General features: G+C 56.1%; 7 protein-coding genes across 7 annotated transcripts; 4 read left to right on the forward strand and 3 right to left on the reverse strand.

Moving 5' to 3' along the window:
* Positions 1-25: 25 nt before the first annotated feature.
* Positions 26-2,136, reverse strand: BO82DRAFT_299862 (Y-family DNA polymerase; the record flags this gene model as incomplete). Its single annotated transcript, XM_025632035.1, has 2 exons — positions 26-1,939; positions 2,005-2,136. The coding sequence occupies 2 exons, from the start codon at positions 2,134-2,136 to the stop codon at positions 266-268; spliced, it is 1,806 nt and encodes a 601-aa protein (XP_025497044.1). The 3' UTR covers positions 26-265.
* Positions 2,137-2,363: 227 nt separating this feature from the next.
* Positions 2,364-4,808, forward strand: BO82DRAFT_299865 (DNA damage response protein RcaA). The gene is made up of 5 exons (XM_025632036.1): positions 2,364-2,413; positions 2,471-2,533; positions 2,602-2,681; positions 2,737-2,885; positions 2,946-4,808. The coding sequence occupies exons 1-5, from the start codon at positions 2,377-2,379 to the stop codon at positions 4,705-4,707; spliced, it is 2,091 nt and encodes a 696-aa protein (XP_025497045.1). The 5' UTR covers positions 2,364-2,376; the 3' UTR covers positions 4,708-4,808.
* Positions 4,809-6,171: 1,363 nt separating this feature from the next.
* Positions 6,172-8,444, forward strand: BO82DRAFT_52376 (uncharacterized protein). The gene is made up of 2 exons (XM_025641294.1): positions 6,172-6,907; positions 6,964-8,444. The coding sequence occupies exons 1-2, from the start codon at positions 6,439-6,441 to the stop codon at positions 8,235-8,237; spliced, it is 1,743 nt and encodes a 580-aa protein (XP_025497046.1). The 5' UTR covers positions 6,172-6,438; the 3' UTR covers positions 8,238-8,444.
* On the reverse strand, positions 8,329-9,631 carry BO82DRAFT_349953 (glycosylphosphatidylinositol-alpha 1,4 mannosyltransferase I). The gene is made up of 3 exons (XM_025634020.1): positions 9,026-9,631; positions 8,722-8,829; positions 8,329-8,580 (listed from the first exon to the last, which is right to left on the reverse strand). The coding sequence occupies exons 1-3, from the start codon at positions 9,563-9,565 to the stop codon at positions 8,416-8,418; spliced, it is 813 nt and encodes a 270-aa protein (XP_025497047.1). The 5' UTR covers positions 9,566-9,631; the 3' UTR covers positions 8,329-8,415.
* Positions 9,632-10,659: 1,028 nt separating this feature from the next.
* BO82DRAFT_349955 (putative C6 transcription factor) lies at positions 10,660-13,659 on the reverse strand. The gene is made up of 3 exons (XM_025634021.1): positions 13,077-13,659; positions 11,908-13,012; positions 10,660-11,855 (listed from the first exon to the last, which is right to left on the reverse strand). Exons 1-3 carry the CDS (start codon positions 13,298-13,300, stop codon positions 10,845-10,847), a joined length of 2,340 nt encoding a protein of 779 aa, XP_025497048.1. The 5' UTR covers positions 13,301-13,659; the 3' UTR covers positions 10,660-10,844.
* A 2,730-nt stretch (positions 13,660-16,389) lies between these two features.
* Positions 16,390-19,117, forward strand: BO82DRAFT_271910 (beta-mannosidase; the record flags this gene model as incomplete). The annotated part of the gene is made up of 5 exons (XM_025631007.1): positions 16,390-16,523; positions 16,579-17,529; positions 17,577-18,007; positions 18,057-18,292; positions 18,338-19,117. 5 exons carry the CDS (start codon positions 16,390-16,392, stop codon positions 19,115-19,117), a joined length of 2,532 nt encoding a protein of 843 aa, XP_025497049.1.
* A 371-nt stretch (positions 19,118-19,488) lies between these two features.
* On the forward strand, positions 19,489-20,716 carry BO82DRAFT_325131 (translin family protein). Its single transcript, XM_025632862.1, has 3 exons — positions 19,489-19,747; positions 19,812-19,829; positions 19,896-20,716. The coding sequence occupies exons 1-3, from the start codon at positions 19,551-19,553 to the stop codon at positions 20,584-20,586; spliced, it is 906 nt and encodes a 301-aa protein (XP_025497050.1). The 5' UTR covers positions 19,489-19,550; the 3' UTR covers positions 20,587-20,716.
* Positions 20,717-20,763: the final 47 nt, after the last annotated feature.

The following is a 20,763-nucleotide window of genomic DNA, read 5'->3' on the forward strand; positions in this document are numbered from 1 at the left end:
ATATCTAAATAAATGTATAATTTATCCAATTAAAAGTTGCGGGTACATGTAAAAAGCCAAAAGGGGTATAGGTGGTTGTCTAAAGTGTATGACTCTCCAAAAAGAAGTGGTGACTCCAAATGCAATCGTAAACAGGTCGAATTCAATTCCCAAGGACCGGCCGGGGAATCAAGGTCGAACTCGGACAAGACAATCTACCCCCGTGCCGTGGCGCCTCATCATGAGCTCAACACGATACATTTACAGCATACGCACGCTGAACGAGTCAAGAAAAGAACAGTTTCTTCTGTCGCGGATCCGGCGACTCCTGTCCGGATGGTTTGCGCTTGCGTGATTTGGACGCAGCCGGCGGTGTTTCTTCGCGGACATGCTGAGTGGCGCCCTGAACCGCCTCCTTGATGGTCTGCTTAGAGAGACAGTAGTCCACATGGTCATTGAAGACCCGATCATCGGCCACCTGCGGTTTCAAGCAGATCGGACAATCCCAATACTCCGGGGCTGTATTGTGAGCAGGCTTGCTTTCGCCATCTGCTGATTCAGAGACCTCCTGGCTGAGCTGCTCAATCTCGTTCATCTCGTCTTGCAACTCCTGACGCGCAGCCCTTTCAAACGCTTCTTCCGCGCCGATCTCTTGGTCGGGGTGGTTGTCGGGAGACGGCTCCGCAGCTGGTTTCGGCCGGGGGGCGACGCCGAAAAACTCGATGCCGACTTTCTTGGTGCTCACGAGGTTGGTGCAGCGCAGACCAAGCAATCGCAGCTTCATGTCAGGGATCTCTTTCTCCAGCTTCTCCAGCATCGGCAGGGAGAAGCCATAGAGGTCCTTGGCGGTAGATACCGCGCGCGAGGGCTGACATTGCCGCGAGAGGACTTCGAAGGTAGCCAGCTTGACCTTCAACACCAGGGTGCGGCCTTTGAACTCTGTTCGCGCGAGGTCCTTCTCCAGCTCCTCCGCCGCCGACCATAACTTCGCGCGCAGCTCCTCCTTACCGCCCAACTCATGAAACGTGCGCTCCGTGCCCACACTCTTCCGCTCATAGTTCTCCACGGGCTGGATCTTCGTCCTCCCCAGGCCCAGATAGCACTGCATGAGGAAGTAAGCCGCCTTCTCCCCGAACAAGCGCGCCAAATACGCCCGCTGCGGGAAGATATCCCCACAGGTCTTGATGCCGATCGCCTCCAGCTCGCGCTCAAACACGCGCCCCACGCCATTCACCTTCCGCACCGGCAGCTCCCGCATGAACTCCATGATCGCCTCTCCTTCGCTTGGCACGCAGAACTGGCCATTCGGCTTGTTCCGATTTGAGGCGATCTTGGCCAGCTTGGCATTGGCCGCGATGCCCGCCGAGACCGAGACCCGGGTCTCGGCCAGCACCTCGGCGCGCATGCGCTCGACCGTCTCCTCCGCGCCCACCGCGTTCTCCGCGCAGTAGGCCGTCAGGTTAAGGTAGGCCTCGTCGATGCTGGCGCTTTCGAACAGGGGGTCGTAGCGGGCGAAGACGGCGCGGATCTCCCGCGCCTTGGCGCTGTACTTGTCGTAGTTCATGGGCAGGCAGACCAGCCGCGGGCAGAGCTTCATCGCCACGAAGGAGGCCATGCCGCTGCGCACGCCGAACTTGCGCGCCTCGTAGTTGCAGGTCGTCAGCACGCCCTTGCCGACGGCCATGGGCACCACCTTCAGCTCCGGGTGGTCCAGCTCCTCAACCGCCGCGAAGAAGGCGTCGCAGTCGACGTGCACGACGTGCTGGCTTAAATCCCGCGTCAGCTCCAGCTCCGCGAGCAGCTGGTCCGCGCGCCGCAGGTCGGCCGAGAGGTCGAGCGTCTCGAGGTGCGCCTTCTCGCGCAGAATGCGCGCGATCTTTGCCGTCAGCACCTTGTCGCGGTTCTGCTCGTGGTTGAAGAACTTGGAGCCCTTGGAGGCGTGGTAGATGATTTCGGACACCTGGAACCGAACCAGACGGCTCAGTATGAAGCAGGGCAGAAAGCGAGGAGCCGGGAGATGCTCACCTTCCGCTGATCCACGGCATCCTGACCGGCTTTGGTCAAAGAGGGCCCAAGCAGTTGATACTTGAGGGTTTCAAATTCATCGTTTGCATCCTTGTTGTTGCTGTCGGGACGCTCCTCGCCCGGAGGCTCCATTTTTCTTCTGGGATGTTTTACGGTGATGATGACGTTTTCCGCCGGCCCCCGCGAAGCAATTATTACCCAAAGTGGGTAAAGCTGCCACTGCCGACGCCTGCGCACGTGATCACGCGTTGGTGTGTGTTTTCCGGGTTCCCCCGCGGAGGTTTTCACGTGCAATGCTGCCGCCGTCATTCTTTCAGCCGGTTATCTAGCCTTCTTTCTGGCGGGCAAGCAGCTGGTTCCACCCATTTGCCCATGTGGATCCTTGAGTCTGAGGGCGATTTCCTTGAGGGTATGTCTTGCTTACCTCACTTAGGCCAAGATAAAGGCTAACTGTTTGGCACAATAGGGAAGCGCGTATGGTTGCGCCCGGGGAAGAAGTATCTGTTCGGTCGGGCGAGAGAAGATGGAGGTGATTATGCTTGCCATTGTGAGAAGGTTGCGAATTGGATGCTGATCATGCCAACACATGGAGTATAGTAAGACACGCCATTGCAAACAAAACAATTTCGCGGAAGCATCTCTTGGTCGAAGTCTCACTTGTCAAGCCGGGCGATGGGGTGCGTATTGCGGTTCGATCCTGGGCAACTTCCCCGCTGACCTCACTGGGTGTAGGCACATCTCCACACCAAGTCAGAGATAACCGTTACTGATCTGGGATCAAAGTTGGGCACCAAGCTTGACGGTGAGAAGATAAGTGGGAGTACGAAGTTGGAGGGCCACAACCACGAGCTGAAACTGGGGCGTTATGAGCATATGCTGCGGTGAGAATGAGCGCGCTATCCCTATCGCCGAATGCAGCTAACATCTACCCTTTGACATAGGATCAAATGGTGTCCCACGGTGCTGAGTTTCTCCTTCTCGAGCAAAGAGCTCAAAGCCAGAGACCCTCTCGCACGCGTACGCTCCCGACTCGAAGACCTCGATATTAAGACGATCATACCCTACGTAGTCGACAAGACGACGCACGTGGTTCAGAGCAAACGGAATACAGCGAAGGGCTTGCAAGCCTTGGTGAATGCCAAGCACATCGTTCAGGATACCTACGTGGACGCCCTGGTTTATGCTGCGACTCCCAGTGACCTGGACAGCCCCGAGTCCTTGTGCCCTCTTGAGGCTGACTTCGACTCGGCATGGCCGGACCCAGCCGAGCATCTTCCTCCGCCGGGAAAGGAAACAACTCAACGGCCCAAAGAGGCCTTTGCGCCCAACCCCGCCCGCCTCAGCATTTTCGAGGGGTTCACCTTCGTTTTCGGCGATACCACACAGGTGGAGAATCTGGAAGATGCCCTGACCAATGGCCAGGGGAAGGTCTTACTATATCAGATCGAGGACGGAGTGACTACAGCTGAAGAATTTGCGCAATTCATGAGGAACGCTGCGGGGAATAAAGGGTTGGGAAGTCAGCGAGATAGCCCTGGCGGCGTGGTGCATGTTCGGTACCGTGCCAAGGGCCGCCATGAGGAGTGGTCCCTTGAGCTCAGTAAACAGATTGCCCTGCTGACCGAGCAGCGTGTGATTGAGCAGAGTGAATTCCTAGACGCCATTTTGGGTAACAGTGCGGCTCCGCTCTGTCAACCTCTCCTTGAGGAGGCCGATGCTAGCGACGAGGCAAACGCAGAGCCTTCTCCACAGCCTCCTCCAGGCAGCGTGTCCAGCGAGACAGTTCCTGTCGCGGACTCACAGCCGTTGGAGGAAGCAAGTCAGCCGCCCGCACGAAAGTCCAGGCCTCGTGTGCGGGGGTATGTAAGTAAGATGAAGACATTTGATGACGGCTTCGACATCAATTCCATTCCGGTTCATGCGCCAGAGGAAAGCTCAGCGATGTCTCCTCCTCCGATGGAAATCGAACCTGCGTCTGTCCAGGAGTCGCGGCAGCAGAACAGCTTGAACGACGAGGAAGATATCGTCTCTAGTCTACTGCCAGGTGCTGCGGCAATGAAACGTCGACGTACTGAGACCATTCGACAATCTGTAGACGATGAAGCGTCCCAACCCAAGGAGGAATCCCCTCGCAAACCTAAGCGTCAGAAACTAGATGTGCTCGAGGCCGCCCGACAGCATCGGGAAGCTGAAGAGGATGCCCAGCGTCGGCGCCGGGTTGCGGAAGAGGCATCTCTCCAGGACTCCTTGCAAGAGGTGGATATCGAGAAGCTCAGAGGACTTGCTATTGTGGAGGAAATGGACGTCAAGCCGCGCAATGTCGATGCGGAGGATAGCCGCTGGAACGATCGCTGGAACGGGCGCAAAAACTTCAAAAAGTTCCGCCGGAAGGGAGATCCTAGTCAGCCGCGCTATCGCATCCAGACCGTCATAGTTCCTTTGGAGGAGGTCACCCGGAAGGAATTTGGGGTGGGCGATCATTACTGGGTGAGCAACAGTCATCGATCGACCGAGGCCGTCGTGGCAGAGAGCCCTCCAGAGCCAACGATGACCCCGAGCGGTACGGTGGCGTCTCGCTCACAGTCCCTAGCGCGCACAGACTCGGAGGTGGCTGCGCCTCGTTCTCAGAAACGAACGCGAGAAGAGCGTGAGGAATCCGACAGCGATGATGAGCTTCGATTTCGGTTCCGTCGCCGAAGATGATGCTGAAAAATGTGGTTCTATTCTTCGTGTATATAGCTTTCATCGTGCCTGCAGGTCTTCATTGCAGGTCTCGGTTTGTGCATGGGTTAGCGCTGATACTCAAAGTATGAATAATTCTTATCTATTTATCTAACTCGGGTTGCTTAGTGTTTAGTGTAAGTGAAGTGTGAAATTAAAGATGCGGCCAAATGTGGGGGTGGGAGGAAAGGAAAGGGAAAAGTGCAAGGAAAGAAGATCCACCCTGCGGGGAAAAGCCAACTGGGACTTTGGGTCCTTCTTATCGATCCTGTCCACCACCGCTTGGCAAGTACAGTACAGTACAGTGTAGTGTTGGGCACAAGTGAAGCAAGTTGAGTTGATGTGTTGGATGTACATCCGGTGATGTGAAGATCTCAGGTGATGGATCCGACTCAAGAGGGAGAGAGAATCGATCGGACGCTAGGCGCGCTTTGTGCTGGCACTGGCTGTGGTCCTCATTGCAATCTTTGAGTTATCTATCCAAAAGCGAATGATATGGATTGCAGATAATCTGGTGTATCCCGATATAGCATCCATTGGTTTCAGTCAGGGTAGACGGGCTGATCGATTTACCTGAAACAGACAGGCCGATGGAGGAGAACCTGAGGAGATGATGTAAACAATTTCATCATAAGTTAAGTTAATCAATCAAGTAGACAGTAAACGGTCGAGAATGAACTAGGTTATGGTATGAGCCAGTAATCCAGCTCCAGGAGTCGGCGCAGAAAAGTGAGCAGGAGAGTTAAACGGAGTGGTGTGACATGGAGGTGTTTGTGTTGTTACTGTTGATGGTGATGGTGATGGTGATGGTGATGGTGATGGTGATAGTAATGGAAAGAAAGAAAGATCCAGCCAGTTTCGGGGTGGTTTCAACTTTCCCATCCATCCTGAAAACCTGCCAGGAAAATCTCCCCATCATTTGTCCATCCCTCCTGCTGTCTCTCCCCCGTCTGTGTTTTCCTCCTCTTGCTTTTTTTTTTTTCTTTTTTAAAGTTATTCCCTTCCCCCCTCTTTTCTTTTTCTGCTCGTCTGCTCGTCTTCTGGTCTTCTGTTTCCCTTTTTCTTCACTCGATACCCCTGAACCAATTCCACCCTGTCTTTCTCCTCTATACCCTCTCGCCTGGTTGCGCTCGTTTTCGTTCACCTCTCTGATACCCTCGATCTTGATTAACATCTAAATAACCTAACCTACTATCTACTTGCACCAGCTGCCTGACGGCCTAACCGCCGGTTATCGACTGAACAACACTGCTTGCTGCATCAACACCGCCATGGACCACGTTGGTCGATCAACCTCAACTTCAATTTAACAGCCTTCGTTTTCCCCCCGATCTGAAAGGAAAAAGCCATCATCTGCTCCCGCTATTTTTATCCTTTTTGACGGTCGCACACGAAGAACCCAGTTTGCCCTGGTCTGACGAATCCCGCAGCCTCCACCTGATCACTCAACTTTGGTGAAGGAAAAGGGAAAAAACACAACTTGGTCCCTCCCCTCGTCTTTCATCCTCTGCTCTGGAAACACAGAACTATTGAAAGACTAAGATCGACTCTTCCCTGTCGCCCGGCTTCGATTAGCCTCACGATTTCACGACTACTGATTTCTCTCTCCCCTGCTTGGCGTTCTCCGGGTGTTTCATGCTGCTTTCTTTTTTTACCATTTTCTTGTTTCCCTTGTTTCTCTGAATCCTCGCACAATCACTCCCTCCGCCCGTCATGATTTCGACGCTCCCTCCCCCTCGTCCCGTGTCCGTCAACTCGCTGGCCAAAGCGTCGGTCTCGACCACCCTTCCATATGCCAAATCGAACCGGTGTACCAGCGCGGAGATCCAGTTTCCCGAGGGACCCGTTCCCTCCGCCGCGGTGGGGCTCGTCGTTTGTCCCCAGAGCCCGGTGGATACCGAGATGGAGGGTACTGATAGCAAATCCCCGATAAGCGTCGAGACACCACCACAGTCCAGCCATTCCGCAATTCGGTTCGAAGATCTGCCCATCGAGATCCATGAGGCGATTCTGGACTACCTGTTTGGGGAACGAGCATCCGCCTTCACCACTTGCACCTGGGGCAAGTCCGCGCACAGTTGGAACCGGTCGTTGCGTCATCCCCGTCGAAAGGCGCTATCGAATCTATCGCTGATAACCCGGGTGTGGAGAGAATTGGTGCAGGATCGGATCTACCGCCATAGTCAGTTTCTGTTCTTTTATTCGCAGGTTCTTGGATTCGTTCTGATCGGGTTACAGTCAAAATCAAGGGCACCGCAGATGAGTTGGCGGCAAGCGCACGCTGGTTCCGGGCGCACCCCCGTCTCGCCCCTTTTGTCCGCCATGTGGAGATTTGGATCCCGGTCTGGGGGAAACGCGCGACCAAGCAGTTTACGCAGCAACTCCCGACGCGGCGGTTCAACAACGAAGACGTGGGGTTCGCCGACCCGGCCGTCTTGCAGAATGCGATGGTCTGGGACGATTCAGACACCAACCACGGCAGTGACTATCGATACCACTATGCCAGCCACAATGCCACCCTGGAAGAGATGTTCGCCCACGTGCAGACCTGTTTCCCGCAGGCGCGCATCCTGACCCTCGAGGGGGGCCATTGCAAGCGGCCGCCGATGGTGCGCCATTTCCGGGACGATCCGTGCGGGCACTCGGGGCTGCGGCGCCTCCCCGTGCTGCCGGACATCCAGACTTTTGTCATGCGGGGGGCGTGGAACATCATGCGCGACTACCAACACTGGGCCAACATGTCCCAGGCGCTGCCGGGGGTGCGCGAGTGGCACTGTGCCTACGCCAAGCCCAAGATCGAGGGCTACGAGACCATCGCGGAGGTGCTGGCGCGGCTCTCGCCGTCGTTGGTGCATGTCAACATCAGTTTGGAGGGCTTCTACAACAAGGACACCTCGCAGACCGGGTGGACGCCCGACGGGATCACGCCGCCGCACCTCTGCCGGCTGCTGGGCGAAGCGGCGCCGCGGCTCGAGTCCCTGGCGTTCACGGGCAAGGTGTGCGCCGGGCTCTTCCAGGCGACGCGCGGCTTCATGGCGGCGTGGCCCGCCAAGTCCCGGCTGAAGTCGCTGGACCTGGTGGTCAAGACCTGCTGCCGGGAGAAGAAGAACGTGCACCCGGGGCTGGCGTTCCTGGACGAGTTCTCGGGGATCACGAACCTCAACTTCATCCGGTCGTTCGAGAAGCTGGTGCTAGGCGCGGTGCACAGCCTGCAGCTCCACTCGCGGCTGGACTACATGCGCATCCGGTTCATCGACCTGGACTCGGCGTGTCCGCCGCTGAACCCGTACTTCCAGCTGGTGGACGGCGAGTGTACGGGCCTGTGGAGCGAGCGGATCCTGGAGGCGCTGCACGAGGCGCGGCCCGAGGCGCACTACGTGGAGCTGTCGGATGGGATCTATCCGCAGTACGGACACAATCGGCAGATCGTGGGGGCCGTGTATCCCCGCACGCGGCCGTTGAGCATCCATGCGTCGACGTACAAGGTGATAGCCGATGTTTCCAAGCCGTAGTTTGGGAGGGTGATCCTGTCGCTTCAGGACCGACTGCTTGTAGCAATTGCTGAGATTTCAAGATAGTATAATGTTACATTTTACTGAATTAGCTGAACTTGTGTCTATGGAAGATCACCACTTGACCTCCGACTGGTGGCATCCGCACGATACCTACAGCTTCCATCCTTAGCGTAGCTCAGTCCCCACCGGCCCCAGCCTCCAACGCCCCAACATCCTGCACAATCACCCCGAGAATCCACACATTCACCGCGAAGAAACCCAGCGACGCCACGAACAACCCCGGCACGAAGGTCGACCGCCCCAGGAACTCGAGGTTATACCCTTGCTGCAGCCAGAGCGCCTGCACGTGGCCATGGACACGGACAGAATTAGCACGACCCTTGGGAACCCCGCGTACCAGCACCGGTGCTGATGCACCCACGCCCCCTTGAAGGGGGAAGGAAAAGAGAGAGAGAGAGAGAGAGAGAGAGAGATAACACACCTGCGCCACCACCCACGCGCCCAACGCCGCCACCCCGAGCCGCGGCCGCCGCACAAACGACGAGTCCGGCAGATACAGCGGCAGGAAGATCAGGTACCAGAGGAAGTACTACCCAGCCCGGCCGAAAGTCAGTTATCCGGTAGCTTTCCAACTCAGCTCAGCACCGCACAGTACCGCACCGCACCGCACCGCACCACACCGCACGCACAGCCCAACCGTCCTAGAACAGTCTAACCGCGACGGGGAACGACGCCACCCCCCATTTGAAAGTCCAGCAAAAGGGGCAAGGGCAAGGGGGACATACCTGACTCGTACAGACTTTATTGAACGCCACGAACGCAAACGTCTGCGCGAGCATCGTCCCCGGTAGGGACTTGCGGGCCAGGGCGAGGGGGATGATGATCACGGAGAGGAGGAGTTGCGGGAGGAAGGCCCAGCTTGCGATGCGAGCCCCGATCCCGATCGCACTGGTGGTGCCGGTGGCCGCAGAATCATACAGCAGAGACGCATAGACCGAGAAATTGTGGCGGTGGTCGACGCGCGTGAGGTGGTGGAGGAAGGTGTGGTGCAGGAAGGGCCAGCCGTAGTGGTGGTACATGAGGGCGTTGAGCCCCAGGAAGGTGAGGAGGGCGGTGGTTGTGACGGTGAGGCGGGCGGGGGTGATTTCCTTGCAGAGCTGGTGGAGTCGGATGTGGTGCTTCTGGTTCTTCTGGTTCTGGATCTGTGGTTGTTTCTGCTGGGTCTGGTCCAGCACCAACAACACCGAACCCCCATACACAAACGGGTAGATCTTAACGTGCACGCCAACCCCCAGCACGATGCCGGCGGCCACCACCCTGCCCATCCGCCCTCTTCCGTGGGCGGGGTTGCACCCCAGCACCAAATACACCAACAAAGCCGTCAAAAACCCCAACACCCCCTCCGAACTCCCCCGCGTACTGATATTAGCCACCATCGGATTCAGCAACCACACGCTGGCGTACCGCAGCGCCGTGGCCTCGCTCAACCCGCGGTGCACGACCAGCGTCCGCGCCAGCAGCCACCCCGCCGCCACGTCCGCCACCGCAAACACGACCTTGCCGAAGGCGAACCATCCCTCCCAAACGGTGGGGCGGAGGAGCGCGGCCAGCAGCGGGGTGTACCGGTAGGTGGCGCGGTCGTAGGGACTGCCCCCCGCGGCCGTGAAGCGCGCCGCGTCGGTGAAGACCTGGTAGTCGATGTCGGTGTATTTGAGGGCGGAGTGGGCGTCTTGGTAGGTGCCGTAGAGCAGGAGGGTTAGGCGGAGGAGGAGGGCGAGGGGGTAGATTTTGGGGGGGGTGAAGATTGTATTCGTTGGGGGTGGGGTGGAGGGGGTAGAGGGGGTTATTGGGTTGGACATTGTGAGTGTGGTATCATGTGGACATGTGCTGTGTGGTGGGGGTGGGGTGGTGAAGCTGATCAGGGGAAGGGAAGAAGAACAGGTGGTTCAGTTCCTGTGGTAGTGGTGGTGGTGGTGGTGGTGGCGGCAGTGCAGTGGGTGGGGTGTATACAAGATGCCTTCCGTACTGTACAGCTTTCTCTTGCTCAATCCAACTACTGCATACGAGGGACCCGACCCAATTCCGTGGCTAAAGGAGTATGTCGTTGATGATGCAGTGCCCGCAGCGGGCAACAAACCCGCGTTTGCCCTCCAGTTGGTTTTGCTTATGACTGCTGCTCGGCGGGTCTCGGCCCGACTCCCGCCAGTTGACTTTCAGCCTAATCCTGCTGCACATTCTGCTCTGCATGCACACAATCAAAATCAAGCCTTTCGTTCCCTCCGATGCCTGCTACGTGTGGCTTTCGCTCAGACCTCCCCATCCAGTCACCAGTGGTGTACAGGGCCGAGATCCCGACTTCAGCTCTCCTCTACGTTCACTGGCAGTCGTCCTCTCCATGTCTGTCAGAGCTCATCGTATCGTTCACATTCATATTCAGGTTCATTTTCATCATGCATACAGCTATACATTTACCCGCCAGCGCTCAATAGCCTCCCAAAGAAAGTAGCAAATCAGACTAGACCACATGCAGAAACTCAATAGCGGAAGGGGTATGTAACACCAAGAAAACGAGAGAAACGCGGCCCTGCCAAGAAAGGCCCAAACCTAGTAGAATGGGGCTGTCGGATTCACAAAGAACGTCGAGTCGTGCAGCGGTCCGCCCAGCAGAATCGGGTCTCCACCGTATTTCACATGTCGCTCCTCGGGGCTAACAAACAGCCCCGAACCCCCATTGTCGATCTCCGCAAACCCCTGGAGCAGGGTGCTGTCGCTCCAGCTCAGGAAATCCCATAAATATTGCCCGGCCGAGTCGTCGATGAACGGCGGTTCGAACGGATCCAAAAACCCATTCTCCAGACTGACCAAGACACCACCGCGACCGAACTCGCCCGGCGGTAATAGGCCCCCGCCTGCTGTCCCTGGCATTCCTCCGTCGCAGAGGGTCGAACAGCTGCCGCTACTGTCGATGCTGCTGGCCGCACTGAGCAAGGCCGAGTTGCGCTTGCTTGCCTCGAACAGTCGCGACACCGCGTCCAGCGTCGACTTCGCCGTGGGGCTCCACGACTGCAGCCGCGCGAGGACGAGCATGGTCGTCTCCACCTGCGCCTGGCAGGCCTCCACGGTCGCGCGAGGGTCGTCCACCGTGCTGTCGTTCAAGAACAAGCCCAGCAGCGGAACCATGGCTGCCTGGAAGATCAGCCAGACCGCGTTCCACCCCGACATTTGGTGGTCCTGCGCCTTGGTCGCGATGTCCTGGATCGTCATCTCGGCAATCTCGCGACATCGCTCAATCGCCAGCCGCTCTTCGGAGCGGAGCACGATGTACGGAACCCGCCGCATCGCATAGCTGAGGAGGGTGGGCCGGTACAGAAGCATGCGCTGGTTGTAGTACCGCCACTGCATCACCGTCCGCGTGAACGCGATGGATTCGGAACACGGCTCGTGGTCTTTGAGGATATATGGCAGGTTCTCATACCATTCCAGCAGCTGGCTGTCCAATTGCGTCATCTCATGGAACTTGGTCAGCGGGGACGCCGCCAGCACTTCTTGAATCTGCGTGGCGATCTTGCAGAAGCGCACATTCTCCAGGAGGGGTAGAATATCCAGCACATTCCCCTGCAACCGTCAGTACTTATCCGCCCTTTCTGGGGAGTAGCGCCAACCGTACCTTTTCGCGATAATGTGGCAGCTTGACAGTGATGGTCGGCCCCAGACGGCCCATGCTGGGTCGCCCGAGGGTCATGCCACCCCACGTATCCAGACAAAACAACGACCACCACACGCGGCGTTTCTGGTCCGTGGACGATTGTCTTTGTCGGCTCCCCCCATTCTGACTGTCGGAGAGCTCTTTGTGGAGGCCCAGGGCCGCTGCCATCCGCAAGGCTGCTCCCATGATCGCATATGCGAGGTTGGGCTGGCTGGTATAATGCAGATAATAGCCACCCATGAGACCCAGCGTCTGGATGGTTTCCAACTGCGAAGAACCCAGACACTCCAGATTGACGAGCTCCTTACACTTCAGAAAGTAAGTCTGATGCGACGTGTCGTGCGCCGGACCGGCTGCTATGCTGCCTAGGGCAAGGACAATGTTGAGCAACGCCAGCCACTGTTCATCGCTCCGCCGCCCGCTATGGTAGGTTTCGCGGAAGCTTTGTTCATCTAACAATGGCACAAAGGGCTGAACGTAGGTGAAGTAGGCGTCCAGCAATTGTGATTCCGACGCGCGTCGAGACTCCGGCGTCGCGAGGCGCGGCTGGAACCCATGAACCTGCCAGTTCTGGCTGCCTGGAGAAGAAGAGAGGTCAATGGATCCTCTCCGACCACCATGGGCTGGAGTGCGTGAAAGGTGGGTGAGGGATCCAGGGTCTAACCATACGATGACCTTGAGCACCGCATGTATTGAAGACACACCTAAGTATGAGGATGGCTGCTGCGCCGACAGGGACAATGCATTGACATCATCCGAGATGCCACTCGGAAACGCTGGGGTGCGCAGAGGGCGTAGAGGGTGGGTGTGGTCGGGGATGGTCTGGAGGGACTCTAGATTGCCATCCTCACTAGAAGCCGGGGATGTGTGGGCCTCGGCCGATGCAGACGTGGCCGGGGAGGCTGGATGTGGCGGCTGCGTCTGCACATGCGATGGACCCTTGCCCACCAAGTCTAATAGTTTCTCGCGTGGCAAGTTCACCAGGGTCTCCGCTGGGAATCCGGGGAACAGCTTCTCGAGCACCCCGCGGAACTCGTCCAATGTAGTCGACAATTTCTCCACGTGCCTGCATCCGCAACTGCTGGTTATTCTGTGTTCTGTGGTCTTCCAGACAAGAAAGTCAAACACACCTGCGCGACGGACGAGGATCGGAATACTGGCACTGATCGGCCTTCTTGTACCACCTGCATGCTTCGCATGGTTTTTCTCCATCGCATTTGATCTTGCGATGCCGGCAAGAAGTGCAAGCCCGAAGGGTGGTGACTCGACGGCCAACGGAGGGCTGACGCTGGTTGCGCCCCCGGGTCGGATTCGACAGTCCGGGATTCTCGAAGCCTTCAAACGTGTGAAACATTGCTAGCGACGATATGATTAGAGATTCTTTGTGGGGTATCTGATATACTGATAGACTGATAGTACGATAGTACGATCAAGGCATTCGATGGTAGCGTGGTCAGCTAGAAACAGCCATTGGCAACCGGTCGCAGGAAGACTAGCAAGTTCGATGCAACAGATGGCAGGGATAGCCTGTTTGCTGCTAGTGATGAGTGGCAGTAGGGAGGTGTGGAATCAGATCGATGGGGAAGGGCCCCAGTGAATTACTGCATGGAAATAGCCTAGTTCACTTGCAGTTGCAGTCGCCACTGTCCTGGATTGAAAAGGTCGGCGGGGAAAATCGACAGTAAAAGAAAAACGTGTTGCAATATATCTTCAAGGGCAAGGTGAGTGAGTCGGACCACGAGGCGTATATTTTAGCAGCCGGAGAACAGCGATCATCAGCCCCCTCTTCTTCCCCCCCCCCCCCCCCGGGTAGAGAGAAAAGCATCAAGCGACATTTTCCACCCCTTCCTCCAAGAACCGACGACGCCCTCCCTCCACCACGGTGCCTGCCTGCCCAACAGAGTCCCTGGAAAGAGATCGTCTCTTCGGGATTTCTTTTCTTCACTGGTCCGGCTCTGACGACGCCCCCGCAATTTTCCACTTTGATTAAATCCATCATGCAGGAAGTCACCGTTTCTGTCAGGCTTCTGCATGTCTGGGGAAGAATCGGCATCCCATGCATCGTGGGCTCTGACTGGTTACTCCAGTCCTAAACCCCGGACCCTTCGTCCACCGGCCATGCTTGACCCTATATCAAAGGCTCGGCTGCCAGGATTACATACGAACAATATGTATTCACTCCCACTACAGGCTCGCCAACACTCACCCCAAAGGGTCCGTTCTTCACGGTGCCTTGGATCTGTCTCCTGTTAGCGCTTTCCCCTCTCTACGATGCACTCTGCTTGACGTTGAACAATGTCCTTCCACCTATCAGGGGGAGATGGATGAGCCCTCGAACTCCTTCCGTGAGAAGTCCTTCCAGTTCCGAAAGGAAGAACATCGACGTGAAGGTGGGTTGCTGGGGTCCTTCTCCAGGTCACCTGAGGAACAGCCCTGTGTGCGCAAACATCGCGGGCTCTACCACAGTAAGCGTTCGACGCACGAATTCGCCCACGTTCTTGGGGGCGCCCGCATCTACCCACGTCAGGACTGACAGCCCTTCCATGGTACTCAACCCCGAGCCGGACAAACAATCGTTATTCGCCTAGCGGGCAGCCAACCCCGTTACAGTTCTGCAGGCTGGTGAAGACCGGAGCACATCAATATATTAAACCAACAGGGGTGGCGCCACTCGATGTCCGAGCAACAACCACAAATAGGCAGAAAGACCAACTGCATCTAACTGCGATTTCCATCAGAAGTGGTCGGTGAATACCCGATTGAACAGCCTCCGTTCATCCGTGCTGCTCGAGCTTACTGCTCCTGAGTCCATTGTCAGAATCTGACGGGTGTTTTCCTTTCGCGACGGCGCAGGCGACAATAGCAGGGTTCAAGAAATTTCTCATTCCAACATCTTCGCAGGGTCTGACTCTTTGGGAAATCTGTCCCCGCCAATCACAGCTCTGACCCCGCATAGGATGACCGGCCTTGACACCCTATTTTAATTAAACCCCATGACGGGGTCGGAGTCTGTTGGCGCACCGCCGTTTAGAGTCCGTCGCCTATGTTCAATGCCGTAATTCAACTGGTCCGTGGGCTCCTCTCGGCTCCATCATTTTTCTAGGGAATCATGAGTGGCAAAAGCTGTGATAAGACTTTGGTCTCGATTCAGAGCATTTCCTGGCCCATCTGGTTGTTCCAAGCGAGTTTGATGCCGGTTGATAGAATAAGCGGCTTCACACCACTTAGGACGCTTCTGGACAGAGGTGCGTGTGATTTGACACGGATTCTGGGGTATTCGAAGTCAACAGCCAATCGCAAATTAGACTCGACGCAGAGGGGCCCGCATTGGTTAGGCAAAAGTGATCAGGCTAATTGCGATGAACGCCAAGAGCGCGAAATTGCTCACTCATCACATGCCGCATCGAATGGTTAGCGCCCCAAGGAGGAACCTGTCTCCATTTCCTGTAAGGTACCCCGACATGACTGTGGAAGCAACGGGAGGCGGGAAGGGCGGAAGCAAAGTGAGAACCGAGGCACCTGCCCCGGCTGTTGAGTGTTGAGTGTTAACACCCCATGGTCCTTGCAATTAGCTGCTGGGACTGTCGTTCGTTTCGCTAAGCGACAATGGTCGGACTAGTGACTGGCGTACCAACCAATAAGATTCTGGCAGAGAAGCTCGCTTATTTGGCAATGGGGGGAGGGTACAAATTCGCTTGAAACCCAGGTGCAAGGTGGTCGAGAGCGATTCAGCACAGATGAGAAGATTTACGTTCGGTTTAACTAGTGATCTTCAGGGCTGTCAGGAACAAGAATCTCCAAGCACAAGGAAGGATTTGATCAGACGGGAGACCAACCATAGCTGCGTGGAGCATCATCCGCACCTAAAGCAGTAAAGTAAGGGGAGCAATGTCGAGGATTGGTTTCAGGGAGAGGAGCGTGGTTCGAGATACAGAAAATAGCCACTTTATATGTCTCCCAAGACGGGAGGGATTTCTTATCGGTCGTGTCTCTGCACTGACTCGGACAGCGCTCAGGATATTCTTTGTCTGATCATTTGTCTGATCACTTGGCTCATTTGAGACATTTTGACGATGAGCCGTTTTGAAACTCAAAGACTGACGGGAGATGGTGAGACAGTGAGGGTGTTGAGTGCGGAAGTGTAGAACATGGGGACTCAATGGAGGAGGACTGTTTTGGGAAAGGAGGAGAAGCCGCCCGTCGATTGCCCGATTAGGCAATGACAGCACGTGGAATGCGGAGATCTCTCCGTGCAGCTCTCCCCTTGCTCTATACTTCCCTCATGGCATCTAAAACCATCAGATATCAGATTCAAGATACAAAGAGTGTAAATCTCCCCTTCATTGCCAGAAAGCATTCACAAGGTCATCGATTGATCCCCACCCGTTGAACTTTCACGCATTGTTGCCATTCGCTCGTCATTACCCCTCCTTGGCTTCCGCTATGGCGAGTTTCATCCAGCATCCTTTGACCACCGGATGGTCCTTCACAGATAGCAACGAACAGGCATCTGATACTTGGATGTCTGTTGCTAGCGTGCCGTCTGTCGTTCATCAGGACCTACAGGCGAATGGAAGGTGTGCCACCATCAGCCTCTTGACTATCGGCAGGGAATTAACGCGGAGCACATAGATTGCAAGACCCTTACATTGGCTTCAATGAGCTCGAGGCAAGATGGGTCAATGAGAAGTCATGGTCTTACAGAAATGTATTCCAGAAGCCGACCGTCCCTGCTGGATCCAGGGTCGTTCTGGCGTTCGACGGCTTGGATACTTTTGCTACGGTGAGACTGGACGATAAGATCATTCTTGAGAGCAACAACATGTTCCTAGCACATCGCGTTGACGTCACCGAAGCCCTGGAGGCCGAGGGTGATCATGTGCTTCTTATTGACTTTGATTGTGCCATGCTGCGAGCCAAGGAGCTCCGCAAGCAGGACCCCAAGCACAACTGGGCTTCCTTCAACGGTGATCCGGCCCGACTAGCCGTTCGTAAGGCTCAGTATCACTGGGGCTGGGACTGGGGCCCAGTGCTGATGACTGCGGGCATCTGGCGAGACGTTCGGCTGGAAGTATACTCTGCCAGAATAGCGGACCTCTGGACAGACGTAGATCTTGCTGCGGATCATCAGCATGCGCGGGTTGATGCCTACGCCGAGGTTGATGCCACAGAGGACTTCTTCTTCCGAGCCATCTTCACCTTGAGTAAAGATGGTAAGGAGATTGCTCGGCAGGTCACCACGCCAGACAACAAGGTCGCCAAAGTGACATTTGATGTTGATCAACCAAGCCTCTGGTGGCCAAATGGTTACGGAGACCCAAATCTGTACGAGGTCTCTGTCTTCTTGGAAAAAGATCAGATTGAGCTGCACCATGTCTCGCAAAAGATCGGCATCAGAACAGCAGAGGTCGTTCAGCGGCCAGACAAGCACGGCAAGTCGTTCTTCTTCCGGATCAACGGAGTCGACGTCTTTTGTGGTGGCTCGTGCTGGATTCCCGCAGACAACCTCTTGCCCAGCATCACCCGTGAGCGCTATCGGAGCTGGATTGAACTTATGGTCGCTGGTCGCCAAGTTATGATTCGGTAGGTCAGTCTACGCGGATTCATTTCAGTTTTGCTTACAGCAACAGGGTTTGGGGCGGCGGTATCTACGAAGACAACAATTTCTACGAAGCATGCGACGAACTTGGGGTGCTTGTATGGCAGGACTTCATGTTCGGCTGTGGCAACTACCCGACCTGGCCCGAGCTGCTTGAGTCGATCGAAAGAGAAGCTGTCTATAATGTGCGCCGGCTGCGGCATCATCCGTCTATTGTGCTTTATGCTGGAAATAATGAGGACTATCAAGTACAAGAGTCGGCAGGTCTGACCTATGACTTCGAGGACAAGAACCCCGAGAATTGGTTGAAGACGGACTTTCCGGCTAGGTACATATACGAGAAACTGCTTCCGGAGGTGATGGATAAACACTCTCCACGGACATTCTATCATCCAGGAAGCCCATGGGGAGATGGCAAGAAGACGTCCGATCCGACGGTAGGAGACATGCATCAGTGGAATGGTAATGCCCGTTTCTCGCGCATGTGACACCAGTTGCTGACCTACTACAGTCTGGCATGGAACGCAAGAGAAGTACCAGATCTTCGATACCCTCGGCGGACGATTCAACAGTGAGTTTGGCATGGAAGCATTCCCTCACCTCTCAACCATCAACCACTTTGTCGAGCACGAGAAGGACAAGTACCCGCAGTCGCACGTTCTCGACTTCCACAACAAAGCCGACGGACACGAACGGCGTATCGCTACATACCTGGTGGAAAACCTGAAGACAGCTACAGACTTGGAGGTAGGATCCCACGGCCCCACAAGGTAATCCGCGCTAATGAGACAGACCTACACTTATCTCACGCAAGTCGTCCAAGCCGAGACCATGATGTTCGGGTATCGAGGGTGGCGTCGGCAGTGGGGCGATGAGAGGCACTGCGGCGGTGCTTTGCTCTGGCAACTCAACGATTGCTGGCCGACCATTTCATGGGCTATTGTGGACTACTTCCTGCGACCCAAGCCGGCATTCTACGCTGTCGCGCGCGTATTAGCTCCGTTGGCGGTGGGCATCCGACGCGAACATCACGATTGGAGCGTTACGCATGCACAGCCTCCGAAGACGAGCAAGTTTGAGCTCTGGGTTGTTAGCTCTGTTCAAGAGGAAAGGACAGGGACGGTGGAACTCAGATTCCTCTCCATCAACGATGGGCAGGAGGTCAGGGAAAACGTGGTCCACGAGAACATCACCATCCAGCCGAATGGCACCACCAATCTTATCGTGGACGGTCTGATTGATTATAAGGAGTATCCCGAGCCACACGTGCTGGCTGCCCGCTTGTGGGTAGACGGGCAGATTGTGGCGAGGGATGTGGACTGGCCTCAGCCGTTCAAGTACCTCGATTTTTCAGAACGGGGACTTGTGGTGGAGAAGGTTTCCGAGACGGCTGAGCAGCAGACCTTGAAGATCCGCGCGCAGAAGCCGGTGAAGTGCTTGGTGTTTGAGGAGAGGGATGGGGTCAAGATCAGCGACAGCGCTATGGACATTATGCCCGGTGATGATCAGACTGTCACGGTCCGGGGATTCAAGGCGGGTGACTCGCTGAAGTACAAGTATCTTGATCACTGATGATTACTGTTGCAAGAGTCAGGAACGCACTATTGTGTGTGGCTTGGGAGAACCTACTCAGCTTGAATCAGATCATCCTACTCTGCCTATGGCAATGGCCTCTAAACACGGGCGGGGCTCCTCCTTTACTTTTTGTCTACATCAGGAATAGTCAATTATCCAGTCCCCAGTGGTTTCTCTCCTAGACAAGCTTTTGTTCACTGGGCAGTATTCAAATGTTTCCATCATTGTCGAAGGCATAGAGATAGCGATCTTATCAGATAAGCGGAATCACCCAAACCAGCAAAGCCCCACACCGCAGAAATGACATCGACATCTTCGCCGCGGCGGGCGAACGCGTTGCATCCCTCCTCCCCTCCTCCCCTCCTCCCCCCCTCCCCCCTCCTCCTCCTCCTCTTCCCAGCTCCTCCACCCCTCATCCCCTCCATCTCCCATGGCCGGCACAAAACGCACCTGGGACGGTCAATCACTCGACCCCGCAACCATGACTTCTTCCACTTCCACCGCTTCTGCGCCCGTGTCAATCCAAAGCATGTTCGAAACCTTCCGGAATGAACTAGACGAACACCACGACCGGCGCGAACGCCTAATCAAAACCAGCCGCGATATCACAGCGCTCAGCAAGAAGATGTGAGCCCGCCCCCAGCCCACTCAACCCTGTCTCCCATCACAAAACTAACACCAAACCCAACAGAATCTTCTCCCTCCAACGGTACCTCCCCCATCCCATCCCCCCTCCCCACCCCGAATCCCCTCACACCATTACTCAATGTGGCAGAATCCGCACCCCGAACCACCCCCTCCCCTCCACCATCGCAACCGAAACCACCGCCCGCTTCACGCAAGTCACCAAACTCTTCGAATCGACCCTTCCCGACCTAGCAACGCTAAACCGCCACCGCTACCAGCGCCAACTCAGCGGCGCGATCCAGGAGTTCATCGAGGCGCTCTCCTTCCGCCACTACCTGACCACCCAAACCCTCATCACCCTCCCAGAAGTGCGCCGCCACCTGCCGGAGGGCATCCCGCTGACGGAGGAGGATTACCTGATGGGGGTGTTCGATCTGACGGGCGAGGTGATGCGGTTCGCGGTGACGGGGTTGTCGACTGCCACCATCGAGGACCATCATCCAGATCATCCCGGGAAGCAGGAGGGGGAGGAGGCTTCGATGGGCGACGGCGCCGACACTCCGGCAGGGAAGGAGGCACCGAAAACGATCCACCTCCGGCCCGAGCAGAATGCCATCGTCGTGGATCTCCGGGCGATGCGCGCGGCCATCGAGCTCCTGAGTATCCCGCGCAGGCATGCCGGGAGCATGTTCCGGGATATCGGCCGGAAGACGGAGGTGATGCAGGGGTCTGTGGAGAAGGTGGAGCGCGCGGCGTATGGGATCTTGGTGCGTGGGAGTGAGCGGCCGAAGGGGTGGAGGCCGGATTTGGGGGGCGCGGCGGTTGAGGAAGCTTATTGATTACCTGCGGGGGGAGGACGATTATTGCATTGTTGCATGACGGGTGGTGGCGGTTCTTGTAGGATTAGAACTATGTGCGGAATCACTCGAGTGCATCGACAAAAGGTTAGGATTGTGGACAGTGAGGAATGAATTAATCTTAATAATAGCACTAGCACGATCAGAACTGGTTAAACA

Source organism: Aspergillus uvarum (assembly GCF_003184745.1).
Source record: "Aspergillus uvarum CBS 121591 unplaced genomic scaffold BO82scaffold_2, whole genome shotgun sequence".
Classification (NCBI taxonomy): Eukaryota; Fungi; Ascomycota; class Eurotiomycetes; order Eurotiales; family Aspergillaceae; genus Aspergillus; species Aspergillus uvarum.

Excerpts from the sequence above, each read along its gene's own strand:
- BO82DRAFT_299865 (XM_025632036.1), top strand. The coding sequence starts at position 2,377 with ATGTGGATCCTTGAGTCTGAGGGCGATTTCCTTGAGG. Across the intron at positions 2,534-2,601 it reads TCGGGCGAGAGAAGATGGAG|TAAGACACGCCATTGCAAAC; the intron begins GTGATTATGCTT and ends CATGGAGTATAG. Across the intron at positions 2,682-2,736 it reads TTGTCAAGCCGGGCGATGGG|GCACATCTCCACACCAAGTC; the intron begins GTGCGTATTGCG and ends CACTGGGTGTAG.
- BO82DRAFT_52376 (XM_025641294.1), top strand. The coding sequence starts at position 6,439 with ATGATTTCGACGCTCCCTCCCCCTCGTCCCGTGTCCGTCAACTCGCTG. Across the intron at positions 6,908-6,963 it reads GGATCGGATCTACCGCCATA|TCAAAATCAAGGGCACCGCA; the intron begins GTCAGTTTCTGT and ends ATCGGGTTACAG.
- BO82DRAFT_349953 (XM_025634020.1), bottom strand. The coding sequence starts at position 9,565 with ATGGGCAGGGTGGTGGCCGCCGGCATCGTGCTGGGGGTTGGCGTGCAC. Across the intron at positions 8,830-9,025 it reads ATAAAGTCTGTACGAGTCAG|TACTTCCTCTGGTACCTGAT; the intron begins GTATGTCCCCCT and ends CGGGCTGGGTAG. Across the intron at positions 8,581-8,721 it reads GCGCGTGGGTGGTGGCGCAG|GCGCTCTGGCTGCAGCAAGG; the intron begins GTGTGTTATCTC and ends GGCCACGTGCAG.
- BO82DRAFT_349955 (XM_025634021.1), bottom strand. The coding sequence starts at position 13,300 with ATGTTTCACACGTTTGAAGGCTTCGAGAATCCCGGACTGTCGAATCCG. Across the intron at positions 13,013-13,076 it reads GATCCTCGTCCGTCGCGCAG|GCACGTGGAGAAATTGTCGA; the intron begins GTGTGTTTGACT and ends TTGCGGATGCAG. Across the intron at positions 11,856-11,907 it reads TGCCACATTATCGCGAAAAG|GGGAATGTGCTGGATATTCT; the intron begins GTACGGTTGGCG and ends TGACGGTTGCAG.
- BO82DRAFT_325131 (XM_025632862.1), top strand. The coding sequence starts at position 19,551 with ATGGCCGGCACAAAACGCACCTGGGACGGTCAATCACTCGACCCCGCA.